This window comes from Neomonachus schauinslandi, chromosome X, assembly GCF_002201575.2.
Source record: "Neomonachus schauinslandi chromosome X, ASM220157v2, whole genome shotgun sequence".
NCBI lineage: Eukaryota > Metazoa > Chordata > Mammalia > Carnivora > Phocidae > Neomonachus > Neomonachus schauinslandi.
This window is the reverse complement of record NC_058419.1, coordinates 30,172,271-30,185,683: the sequence shown is the minus strand read 5'-3', so window position 1 is coordinate 30,185,683 and position 13,413 is coordinate 30,172,271. Positions and strand designations below refer to the sequence as shown.

Sequence of the window (13,413 nt, the reverse complement as noted above, 5' to 3'; positions counted from 1 at the left end):
CATGCATGTAGCCCAACACAGGGCTCAAACTCACGGCCCTGAGACCAAGACCTGAGCTGAGATCAAGAGCCAGACACTCAACCAACTGAGCCCCCCCCACAGGCCCCTGGGATCCTGGGCATATGGTGTGCAGACTGCACGTGTTCCGCAACTGGTGCTCTCACACACAGCTGGCTAAGGAGGGAGAATGGGCCGAAATGCCCCCAGGGGAGCACGCCAGAGAGGGCCACTGGACAGACTGCTCATGATTAGAGCAGGAATGACGTCAACTGGGGGGAGGGGTGGGAAGGGAAGTTTACCCTGCCTTGTTGGTAAACTCTTGAGAACTCTCTGGCCCAACAGAGTCACTTGGCCAGAGGCCAAGAGCCTGGGCAATACCTGGCCCTAAGGCTAGGTCCCAAAGCTGGCTCGCTTCCAGGAACAGGCTGGTTCGATGCCGGGGTTTCTACTTCAGACTAAAGCCACTCCGTTTTCTGGCCTCTGGGTGAGGGCATCTGCCTTTTAGTGCCATGGGGGCCTGTGGCCTGCTGTGTTCTTAGATTGGTTTCAATATATAGTAATACTATTATAATTACTATATGTAACTATGATATATTTATAATAAACACATCATAAATATCTTAGTGATCTTAAAGAGAGCGAGAGCGAGTGAGCTCAAGCAGGGGGAACGGCAGAGGGAAAGGGAGAAGCAGACTCCCCCGCTGAGCAGGGATTCCCGATGTGAGGCTCGATCCCAGGACCCCAGGATCATGATCTGAGCTGAAGGCAGACGCTTAACAGACTAAGCCACCCAGGCACAGTTGGCAATTTTCAAAATCAGAAAACTAAATAAGGGTTAATGGAGGGAGAAAAAGCATAAGACAACGGGTTAGCTTTAGATAGGGCATCTTACTTGTCAACCTTCCTATTTACCATAATGGAGTATTTTCCCCATGTTTCCCGAAGGGCATTCCTTTGTAGATTTCATCAATTTTATAATCTGGTTGTATTATTGGCCTCGAGTTGTATCTTGTATATAACCAATTTCCTCTTCAGCTGCACAGTTCTAGAAGCCCAGTTGTCACAATGGTGCTCGAGGCCTGATTTGCTATTGAATGTCACCTAGCGGTACTTCCTTTCGTTACTGTGGGCTGACAACAGTTTGGTTTCTTAAATTAACATAGCAAGATGTCAGCCTGTCGCTTTTCCCAGCTCAACACTAGAATACAAGCTCCATACAGGCAGGGTTCTTTGCTTGTTGACTGGTTGTACGGGGTTGGATGGTATCCCTTAAAAAGTCATGTCCTTCCAGGAACCTCAGAATGTGACCTTATTTGGAAAGAGGGTCCTTGCAGATATAATTAGTTACAATGAGGTCATGTAGATGAGTAGAATGTGCCCTTAATCCAATGTGACTGGTGTCCCTATAAAAAGAAGAGAAGAAAAACAAGAGACCGAGGCACAGGGAGAAGGCCATGTGTTGATACAAAGACTTAAGTGTTGCATCTACAAGCCAAGAAATGCCAAGGATTGCACGCCTGGGTGGCTCAGTTGGCTAAGCGTCTGCCTTCGGCTCAGGTCATGGTCCCAGGGTCCTGGGATGGAGCCCCACATCGGGCTCCCTGCTCGGCGGGAAGCCTGCTTCTCCCTCTCCCACTCCCCCTGCTTGTGTTCCCTCTCTCGCTGTCTCTCTCTGTCAAATAAATAAATAAAATCTTTAAAAATAAAATAAAATAAAAAATGCCAAGGATTGCTGGCAACCACCAGAAGCTAGGAAGGGCCAAGGAAGGATCCTCCCCTAAAACCTTCAGAGAGACCATGGCTCTGCCAACAGCTTCATTTCAGACTTCTAGCGTCCAGAAATGGGAGACAATTTCTGTTGCTTTGAGCCACCTAGTTGGCGGTACTTTGTGACAGCAGCCCTAGCAAATAAATACACCGGCATATCACAGGCTTCTGGACAGGACCTGGCACAGAGCGGGAGCTCAGGAAATGAAATGCGTGGGAAGGAACATCTGGACTTTTTAATTCCCTACAACTGACCTCTCTGTGGCCTCAGGCACCTGTTGATAACCACCCTCCCCAGACATACGCACTTCCTGATACTCTCGCCTCCCGTTTTCCACATCGCCAGGTTCCAATTATTTTGTCTGCTTTTTAAATGTCCATGTTCCCCAGGATTATATCTTCAGTCCTCTCTCTTCTTGCTCCACATTCCATGCAATGTTAGCCCTTCCCAGGTTTCAATTCCTTACCTCAACCGAGGACTCCCAAATCTCAAACAGATCCAACCATGTCACTCCCCTGCTTAAAAGAGAGAGATGGCGCTTGCCGGCAGGTACGGTCCAAACTTGCCTACTTCAGCATTTTACTCTGTCCCCACCTCAGGATGCACGAACCCCTTCCTGTAAAGTCACCTGGGCTACAGTCACCAAGGACCATTCCGAGCTCCCAAGCACACTGTAAGTGCTCCTTTCAATGCTTCCATATTCCCTCCACCGGGATGCTCCTCAGCCCCCTCATCTCCTCGGTGAAATCCTAGTTCGAGGCCAAACACAAATGCCATCATCTTTTGGTGCCTTTCCTGACCACCTTTCAGGAGAATGACCCGCTCCCATCCGTTTTCCCATAGCTTTTGGCTCACAGCTTTAGGCATTTTATCCTATCACAACAGGTGGCCCGTTCCCCCACTGAGCTGTGGGCTCTGCAATGAGAAGGGCAGTACCTTATTCATCTCCACAGAGCCAGTCCCCAGCTTGGTGCCTGGCACATGGCACACTCCAAGACATCACAGGTTGAATGAACTCATTCTACTTGCAAAAAAACCAAATTACAGCTATCAAATAGCACATTATCACATCTCAGCAGCATTTCAACAAAGCACAGCAAAGGTACTGCTGCATTAACAGAAGTTAGAGAGCTAACACAAATGTCAAAGTGTTGGGCCCATAAGAACAACCTGTTCAGCACTAGATGGGGTACTCCTATTCCTCAGAACCAGACCGAAACACAAGAAGGAAAGCCTAGCATCAACCTCTTACCTCCGAAGATACATGGTCTCCTCGTCTTCCGTGTTACAAAACTTGTGGGCGTGTTTGGCAGCATCAATCACACGGGACCGATCCCGGGGCCTCATGGGCAATTTCTCTAACTGACAGTCTGAAGAAATGGAGTAAGATTCGGTCACCAGAGCCACTGAAAGATACCCTGGGGCAATCACAAGTGTTCAGTGGGGCCCTTAGCACTATAATGTTTTACTATAATTACTAAGGCTTATGGAAGCCTATTATTGAATTTCCCAACTGAAAATGACGTGGTGTCAGAAGATCTGGAGCTCTGTTACCATCGTGGCGATCTTTGGCAAGTTACTTCCTTTTGTTTTTTTTTTCTTTCCTTATTTGAAGGATAAGTAGATGACAATATCTCAAAAGTCCCTCCCAGCATGGCAAGTTTGCTGTGTTTCTGTGATCACAGTACACTTGGTTTGCGTTCTAATGCATGAGAATCAGATGAGACAATCAAGCGTCCTGAAACGCCTATGAGGAGGGCATTGGGAAAAGTGGTTAAGCGCTTAGAAAAAGAGAGAGAGGGTCGGTGCTATGCTACATGTGGCGAGGAGTGTCAGTCTGAAAACAATGAAAACATACAGGAAATAAATGAGGTGCAGTTAAAAAGCAGACGGAAATTGATATAATGCAAATGAAGTACCTAAAGGGTCACAGAGAAGTCAAGTGATCACAGTGATTTGAGATTAATGGAGGAAGGGGCGGGGGAGTTAGCACCAGGCAGTCTGCATGTTCATTAATCTTCACAATGACCTGCTGGAGTAGACATTTTGTATTCCTAGTTTAGAAATGAGGGAACTGAGGCTTACAAAAGGCAAGAGACTTGCCACACATTTACTAAGAGGGAGAACAAGAATTCAGACTCAACTCTAGGTGATTAAGAGCGAACTCATTTATACAACAAAGATTCGAGGGCTCTCTACGTACCAAGCGCAGTTCAAACACAGTGCTGGGGATTCGGCAAAGGACAAAGCAGAGTCCCTGCCCTGATGAAGTTTACATTCTAGTGGAAGAGGCAGAAAATTTAAAAATAAGAATTATATAACATGACCTTGGATAATGATAAGTGCTAATAAAAAAAATTAGCAGGATATTAAGAGGATGGACAGTGATCTCAGATAGTGACAAGGGCTACCAAGAAAAATCAGGCAGGGTAAGAGGACAAAGTGTAATAAGGGTGCCATTTTAGATAGTCAGGGAAGAGTTTTCTAAGGAAGGGATATTTCAGCAGAGACCTGGATGAAATAAGAAAGCACCAAGGGAAGAGGGTTCGAGGCAGGAAAAAACAGCAACCCCAAAGACCCTGGGGGCAAAACATTTTGACATGATGAAGAAAAATCAAGAAGGCTACTGCAGCTGGAGCGCAGTGAGCCAAGGGAAGAGTGTTAGGAGACGAAGTCCAAGAGGTAGCTGAGGATCTGAACATGCAGGGTCTAGGTACGGACTTTGGTTTTACTCTCAGTTTTACAGGAAAACACCAGTTTGGAACAGGACTCTGGTTGCTGTGCAGAAAACAGACCACTGGAGACAAGGAGTGGAGAGTAAGAGGCTGTGGCAATTCCAGGTGAGGGATGATGGTGGCTTGGACTAGAGCGGCAGAAATGGAAGTGGTAAGAAGTAGTCAGATTCTGGAAAGATTTTTAAGTACTGGCAGGATGTGTTGATGGACTGGATGGGTGTAAGGTAAGGGAAAGAAAAGTCAAGCCTGATGCTGAGATTCTGGGTGACTGGTGCTACCACTGACTCTGCACTAGGGTGGAACAATGGCGAGCAGGAAGAACGGGATCATGAAGTCGATTTGAACACGACTGTTTTTGAGAGACCCATCAGACATCCAAGTGGAGACAGGGAATAAGCAGCTGGAGTGTGAAGGGAAATGTAGGTTAAAGATGAACATTTGGGAGGCATCAGCATGCAAATGGTATCTAAAGCTTGGGAATGGCTGTGGTCACTTAGGGAGTGAGTACAAATTGAGAATAGGTGAGAGGACTGAGCCCTAGGGGCTTGCAGTGCCTAAAAATCGGAGTCAGAGAAGGAGCTAGACACTGAGGAGGGGCAAAATCAAGGTAGGAGGAAAATCGGGACATTGTGGAGTCTTGGAAGCAAATAAAAAAAAAAACTTTCAAGAAGGATGGAATCATCATCTCTGTCAAATGACACAGATGAGGACTAAAATGAGCATTGATAATCGACCACGGGGACTACTAACAGGTTCAGTTATTGACCTTGACGGTGAGGTGGGAAGAGAAGTCTGCCCGAAGTGAGGTCAACAGGCAATGTGAAGTGAGGATGCAGCGACAGGCAATATAAGCAACTCTTTTTAGAAGTTCTGCTAAAAAGGAAGCAAAGAAATGGGGTTACAGCTGAAAGAGAACGTAGGATCAAGGGAACTGGTTTTATTCTCGTTTAAGAGCTATGACAGCATCCTAGTACGCAGCAAAAAGGTTACAAAGTTTCTAGAGGCGGAGTGGGAGGAAAGGGAGATAAACAGTTTATTTTTTCTGAAGGAGGAATTTAGTTTTGAGGGAAGCCTGGATACACTCAAGGTTAAACAGAAAAGCTGCCCTGGAGTGGGGCAGGGAAGCATCAGCATGGAGCAGGAAAGCCCACCAATCTTCCAAGAGACGCGCCTCCCAGATCACAGCCAGAGAAAATCTGCCCTCGAGAACCCAAAGTTTCGCTTCTCGCAGACGCCCTCCGGTTCCCGACTACTTACCCAGCACCAGGACCATCTGGCCACACAAACAGTAGTAGACGTGGAGGGGCTTCTCGCCGTCGTCATACTCCTCCCGATCCCGGGTGTCGGAGCAGACCACCGACCGGGACACTACTTTCGGCATCGTTCGCAGGAGCAGCCCGAAAACGCTCTGCCAAAACTAAGGGTCGCGCAGAAATGACGTCACAGACGGGCGTCGAGCCTTTTCCCAGCCGCAACGCTGGTCACGTGTCAGTAGCGTTCCTGTGGACTTCCGGGCCGGTCCATTAGGCCCGGATGCGCGGGGGGCGTCCTGAGCCTTCAGAACCTCGTTTGCCTCGGCCTGAATTAGGTGCAACTGCTTTACTTGGGACACTCTTAATACTATTTAAATTATTCATGTATATTTCTGTACACGTATGTATATGCAGATACAATAAAACCAGATATAACAAAGAACTATATTTACACGTTATAGGCATAATACAGGTTTTAGGTGTGCCTCTAAAGAGGATTCTGATTTTAATGGCTGTATTCAGGATGAGTACCTAATGAAGTAGAGGTATCTTTTTTAACTTGAGATATAATTCATATGACATAAAATTCACCCTTAAAAAGTGTATTATGTGGTGGTTTTTAGTATATTCACAAAGTTGTGCAACCATCACCACTATCTAATTCCAGAACATTTTCATCGTCCCATATAATTAGCAGTCACTCCCCACTTCTTCCCAGCACCTGGCAACCACGAAGCTACTTTCTGTCCCTAGGGATTTGCCTCTTCTGGACATTTCATATGAAAGGAATTAAACAGCATGTGGCTGTTGGTGTCTGGCTTCTCCCCGTAATGTTTTCAAGGTTCATCCATGTTTTAGCGTGAACAGGTAAAAATAGGAATGAATCCGTAAAAAGGAACTTCATTCTTTTTCATGGCTGAATATCCTGTTTATGGCTATCCCACATTCTGTTTATTCATGAGTTAGTGGACATTTGGGTTTTTCCCACTTTTTGGATATAATGATTAATGCTACTGTGAACATCGGTGTACAAGTTTTTGTGAGAACATATGTTTTTAGTTCTCTTCGTTGTATACTTAGGAGTGGAATTGTTGGGTTATATGGTGACTTTATGTTTCACCTTTTGAGGAACTGCCAAGAGTGTTTTCCAAAGCAATTTTACCATTTTACATCCCCATCAGACTATATATGGAGGAGGGGGTCTGATTTCTTCAAATCCTCACCAATAATTATTTTTGTCTGCCTTTTTGATCATAACCATCTCGGTGGGTGTGAAGTGATATCTCACTGTGGTTTTGATTTTCCTTTCCCTGGTGGCTAATGTTGAGCACCTTTTCACGTGCTGACTGGTTATTTATGTATCTTCTTTGGAAGATACTGAAACTGAACATACTGAAACTCTGCCAGGACCCTCTTTGTGGAGGACAAGAGCCTGGAGCAATCCAGAATAAGGACACTGAGACAGTTTACATTGGCTAACTTCAAAAATCCAAATGAAGACACCAAAATAGTGGATTTTTAACAGAGAACTTAGTGAAGGCCGTAGGAGCTTGTGTCTAGAAATTGACAGTTTGGCTGCAGGAAGTGTAGTGTTCAAGACACACAGGATGTAAACCAAGGGGAATTTAAAGCCATCTGCTAGACCTCAAATGAACATGAATTAAATAAAATATACAAGAAATGTGGTGTATATATATACAATGGAATATGACTCAAGCATAAAAAAGGAGATCTTGTCATTTGCAACAGCATGCATGGACCTGGAGGGTATGATGCTAAGTGAAATAAGTCAGACAAAGAAAGACAAATACCATATGATTTCACTTATATGTGGAATTGAAAATACAAAACAAAGAAAAAGCAGAATCAGACTTCTAAATACAGAGAACAAACAGTTGCCAGATGGAAGGGGGTGGAAGAATAGGCAAAATGGGTGAAGGGGAGTAGGAGATACAGACTTCCAGTTACGGAATGAAGGAGTCGTGGAAATAAAAGGTACAGCATAAGGAATATAGTCAATGGCATTGTGTTAGTATTTCATGATAAAGGATGGGAGCTACACTTGTGGTGAGCATAGCATAATGTATAGAGTAGTTGAATCACTATGTTGTACACTTGAAACTAATGTAATATCGTGTGTCAAATATAATCAGATTTTAAAAAATCAATTCAAATCTTAAGGAATCACAGTGTTCCTTAGATCTTACTCAAATGTCATCTCTATGATTTCATGTTATTCAGTATTTATTGATCTTCTACTGTGTATTAGGCACCGCACTATATACTAGTTGTGTAATGATCAACTATAAATAATCTCACCCCCTCATGTGTCTTAGTCTGGTGCAGGGGTGAGGAAACTTTTTCTGTAAAGGGCTAGAGAGTAAATATTTTAGGCTTTGAGGGCCAAGAAGCAAAATCAAGAAAATTATGTAGACCTATATAACAAGAGAGAAAACAAATTTCCACAAGTGTTTTATTGATGAAATTCAAAATATAATAGTAATTATATTTTTGTAATATAGGTCTGCTAATGAGAAGAATAGCATTCTTTTATGGAGGGGGACAATATTTCACTTAATTAGGGTTCAAAGTGAGTGTTCTCTACCATCAGAATCATTTGCAATCTCAATACACCTTTACAGGTTTTTAAATTGCTTCATATCTGGTCAAACTGAAATTCTCAAGAACCTCATTTTTCATTTGTAATACAAGTTTACAGCTTTTTTCAAGAGTCAACAAAATGAAAGCACCTGTTAATAAAAGTCTCTTTTACAAGATTTATTTATTTATTTTTAGAGGGGTGGGAGGGGCAGAGGGAGAGGGAGAGAGAGTCTTAAGCAGGCTCTGTGCTGAGCGCGGAACCCAGCACAGGGCTTGATGTCACGACACTGAGATCATGACCTGAACCGAAACTAAGAGTCAGACGCTTAACTGGCTGTGCCACCAGCACCTGTTAATAAAGGTCTTCATGAAATAAATCAGTTGCAAATACTCATCTGTTAATACTTACCTGTAATGAGATTTTACATATTTCATCTTTGAAAAAAATTTTTAACACGGCTAAGTACTGCCAAACACTGATACCAAATACCTGATTTTAATTGAGCATATTTATCTTTTAGAAGGCATTTTTGAAATTCAGTTAGATTCTTCTCTTGGTATTTGCCTTTTAGCATGTCATTGCGTACAGAATAATCACTTCCAATTAAAATTTAGGTGGAAGCTCCTGCAATGCACAGTGAAACTGATTTGTTTAAAAGATTTGATTCATTTATTTGACAGAGAGGGAGAGTGGGGGGAGCACAATCGGGCTCCTGGTCTAGCAGGGAGCCCGATTCCGGGGCTCGATCCCAGAACCCTGGGATCATGACCTGAGCCGAAAGCAGACGCTTAACTGACTGAACCACCCAGGCGCCCCCAGTGAAATTGATTTTTAAATATAGAAATTTCCTTTGCATTTTGCATTAAGTTCCAAAAAACACCACTGGAATTGTAATTTGAGCCCAGAAAAGATATTCATTGCAAATTGGTGTGGGAATGCAAATCTTGATTTTTGTTTTCATTTTTGACAGCACAGGAAGAGATTAAAGTAATGACATTACTTGCAATTCAAACAATGTTAGTTGTCATTGAAATGACTTTACTGAAATGTAAGTTTCAAATATAAGCAGTGTTTTGCCTTGTAATTTTAGTTTAAATGCGTTAAGTAACGTTAAGTCTACAGCAAAAGTTAATTTAAAAAACCATCCAGCGTTCAACAATAGTGGTTGCAGGTGGTTCTTCTCATTCAGAAAACTTTCAATCTCAGCCCTAAGCTCAAAAAAAATTTTTTTTAACTCAGAAAAACCTCGCCACTGCTAAGCTATTGAACTGCTGTTGGTTGGGCAAGTCAAAATCTTCGGCTTCTATTTCTGACAAAAATTTATGTAACTGACAGCGGTTTAGTCCATGAGTAAATGAAGTGTTGACACTAATAGTTGAAATACACAAGATAGACTCAAATATGTTCCTGCAAAATACCTGCAGATGAATAACCAGAGGATTTAAACAACTCACATTCTCACAAGCTTTTTACAATTGTCCAACTAAGCTTTGTTCTGCTCCATACGTATTTGTAACACATCTTAGCAGAGTCTACTTCAGGTTGTACTGAATTAGTATTTTCTTGACTTTGAGAATATTCTCATCTGGGGCACCTGGGTGGTTCGGTCCGTTGAGCGTCTGCCTTCGGCTCAGGTCATGATCCCAGAATCCTAGGATCGAGTCCTACCTCAGGCTCCCTGGTCAGTGGGGAGTCAGTTTCTCCCCCTACTCATGTGCTCTCTCAATTTCACTCTCTCTCTTTCTCTCCCCTCTCAAATAAATAAATAAGGGTTAGGGTTAGAAGATTTTATTTATGTATTTGAGAAGGGGAGAGAAAGAGAGAGAGAGAGAGCATGAGCGGGAGGAGGTGCAGAGGGAGAGGAAGAAGCAGACTTCCCGCTGAGCAGGGAGCCAGACGTGGAGCTCGATCCCAGGACACTGAGATCATGACCTGAGCCGAAGACAGACACTTAACGGACTGAGCCACCCAGGCGCCCCAAATAAATAAAATCTTTAAAAAAAAAAAAAAGAAAATATTCTCATCTGAGTTATTCCACACAGGCCAACTCAGCATTGGCTCTTTGAGTAAAGTACAACAACTGAGCAGTATTGGTAACATCTGTCACCTCATTGAGAGCCGAGGAAAATCACTTGAAATCATTTTCCCTGTTTTTTTTTTTTTTTAAAGATTATTTATTTATTTGAGAAGGGAGGGAGGGGCAGAGAGAAACTTAAGCAGACTCCGCGCTGAGCACAGAGCCAGACGCGGGCCTCGATCTCACCATCCTGAGATCAGGGCCTGAGCTGAAACCGAGAGTCAGTCAGCTCAACCGACTGCGCCACCCAGGTGCCCCTGCCCTGTTTTTTTTAATGACTGTTGGTGTCGCTTCCAACGTCCTCAACTCTTTGAACCACTATTCTCCCTGAAAGGCTAATAGTCTTTGGAAAGTTTATTTTCCCTGGACACCTTTCTTTGGCTTCAGCAATCAAACACGATTTAATTAACTCATCATCAGTAAATGGCTTTCCTTGCTTGGCTAACAAATGAGCCACTCAGAAAATTATTGTGGCTGCAGCCTCATTTTCATTTTTTTTTTTTAATTCTTGTGACGAATTTTGCTATGATAAGATATTCCATTTTAAACTTTCTAGTTTTTCTAACCACTGCTTTCCTGGGAGTCAGGAACATTGCAATGAGTGCTTATTTTGGTGATGTTGTTGAATACTGTATTCTTTTAGCAACACTACAGGGTCACTGTGTAATAAACACAGTGCTTTGACATCTAATGTGATAACCAAGTAATCTACGTTCACTGTGCCTTAAAAGCATGACATTCGAAACCCCTTTCGTTTTCTTTTTTTTTTTTTTACATGATAGGTATGCACATCTAATAAAAAAAAATGAAATGCCATAATCTGGGGATACACGTGGCATTCAAAATGCGGTCGAGTTATAACCGCGTCACTGCGATGTATGGTACACCCACCAACAAAAATGGCCACAGACAACACATGATTGAAATAGCATGGCTGGGGGCGCCTGGGGGGGCTCAGTCGGTTAAGCGTCTGCCTGCGGCTCAGGTCATGATCTCAGGGTCCCAGGATCGAGCCCCGCATCAGGCTCCCTGTTCGGCGGGAAGCCTGCTTCTCTCTCTCGCTCTCCCTCTGCCCCTGCTTGAGTTCCCTCTCTCGCTGTGTCTCTCTCTGTCAAATAAATAAACAAAATCTTTAAAAAAAAAAAAAAAGAAATAGCATGGCTGTGTCCCAATGAAACTTTATTTATGGGCGTGGAAAATATGAATTTCGTATTATCCTCACGGGTCCTGAAATATTAAATAGTCTCCTTTTGATTTCTGCAACCATTTAAAAATACAGAAAATCACTTTGGGCTCACAGGCCCTAGGGGAAAAGATGGTGGGCTGGATTTGGTTGTAGCTTGCTGGTGGATGTGGCCAGTTTGATTGAATTCCTATACCCGACGTTGAAACCATATGTATTCGTTTTCTGTTGCGGCTGTAACGCACGACCAGACCACAGACTTACTGGCTTAAGAAAACGAAAACGTATTATCTTACGGTTCTGGAGATCCGAAGTCCAAAATCAATCTCACTGGCTGAGAGTCAAGATGTCAGCAGGGCTGGTTGCTCCTAGAAGCTCCAGGGGAAAACCCATTTTTGCCTCATGCAGCGTCTAGAAGCTACCGGCATCCCTTGGCTCCTTGGCTGGTGGCTGTATTGCTCCAATCTCTGCTTCCATGGTCACATGACCTTCTCTCTGACTTCAGACTTTCTTCCCTCTTATGAGGACTCATGTGATTACATCAGGCCCACTGGTTTATCCTGGATAATCTCCCCATCTCGAGATTCTTAATTTAACTACATCAGCAAAGTCCCTTTTGCCATATAAGGTAACGTATCCACAGATTCCAGAGATGAGGATGAGAAGGTCCTGGGGTAGAGGTGCATGATTCAGCCTACCACGCCACGCCTTTGTTTTTGACTCTGCAACTTAGCAGGTAGTGAAAGTCTATGTTCATGGCCCTAATGTCCCCGTTTCTCTAAACTTCACTATTTCTCTCTCCGCTCTCTCCCTCTCCCCTCTCTCTCCCTCTCTCTCCTTATGTCCTAGGGTCTAGAGAGGGACAGCATACTCCTACTGTTACTGCCAAGAATACATATTGTGACAACTGTTGTTTCCTATAAGCAATTTCCTTGACTTGTCTTCTGAGGCTAGTGGAGTCAGGAAAGACCCTGTGGTTTTATATTCTGTTGCTTCTTGGTTGCCATTTGTACTAAATGTTAGTGATAGAAGTGGGAACCATAGGAAAATAAAATTCCTTGCCTTCTCTGGCTAACAGAAATACAAACTCACAGCCTCATAAGGCAGGAAATGACAGTTTATTCAGTCTCTCTCTCTCCCCGACCCAAAATAGTTCAGGAAAATCACAATCCAGTCTGCATTTTGAAAGCCTCATGAACAAAATCCCCCAGTTTCCCTAGTTATATATTCCCGTACCTCACGGTCCTCCCTTTTAGGAAAATTCTCAAGTCCTTGCCTGGGAATGGTTTGGAACTTTTTATCTTCCCAGCAGCTGCATTGCTAACACACTTTTCTTTCCAGTGAAAAGAACTTCTATTCTGGACCCCTGCTTTTGGGAAGGGGGGTGGTGCTTGGCTGTGAAGAGGGTATTTCTTCAAGATGTCAGGGTGAGGGCTGCCTGGGTGGCTCAGGCGGTTAAGACTCAGGTCATGTTCTCAGGGTCCTGGGATCGAGCCCCGCATCGGGCTCCCTGCTCAGTGGGAAGTCTGCTTCTCCCTCTCCCTCTGCCTGCCTGCTCTGCCTACTTGTGCTCTCTCTGTCAAATGAATAAATAAATAAAATCTTTAAAAAAAAAGATGTCAAGGTGAAAAGGGGATGGAAGGAATGCTTGGCCAACTCTGCTATAGTTAGCATGTTCTAGCCCGATAATCATCTGTGCTAGAGAACGATCGTCCATGTTGCTGCTTGTTAGGACAACGCTGTTTCTGGTGAGGAATGTGGGGGCACAGTATTTCGGCAGTGGGATTCCACCGTG

General features: G+C 43.8%; 1 protein-coding gene across 2 annotated transcripts in view; it reads right to left on the bottom strand.

Annotated features, from left to right (window-relative positions):
- Positions 1-5,984, bottom strand: part of STEEP1 (STING1 ER exit protein 1) — a 19,638-nt gene extending 13,654 nt beyond the window's left edge. The window contains exons 1-2 of one of the 2 annotated variants that reach the window (XM_021686241.1): positions 5,761-5,984; positions 3,021-3,138 (exon numbers count right to left, since the gene is read on the bottom strand). In XM_021686241.1, coding sequence (XP_021541916.1) covers positions 3,021-3,138; positions 5,761-5,884 — 242 coding nt within the window. In that variant the 5' untranslated portion in view covers positions 5,885-5,984. The remainder of the gene's footprint in view (positions 1-3,020; positions 3,139-5,760) is intronic. The other variant, XM_044911707.1, reaches the window with a different exon arrangement.
- Between the last annotated feature and the right edge of the window lie 7,429 nt (positions 5,985-13,413).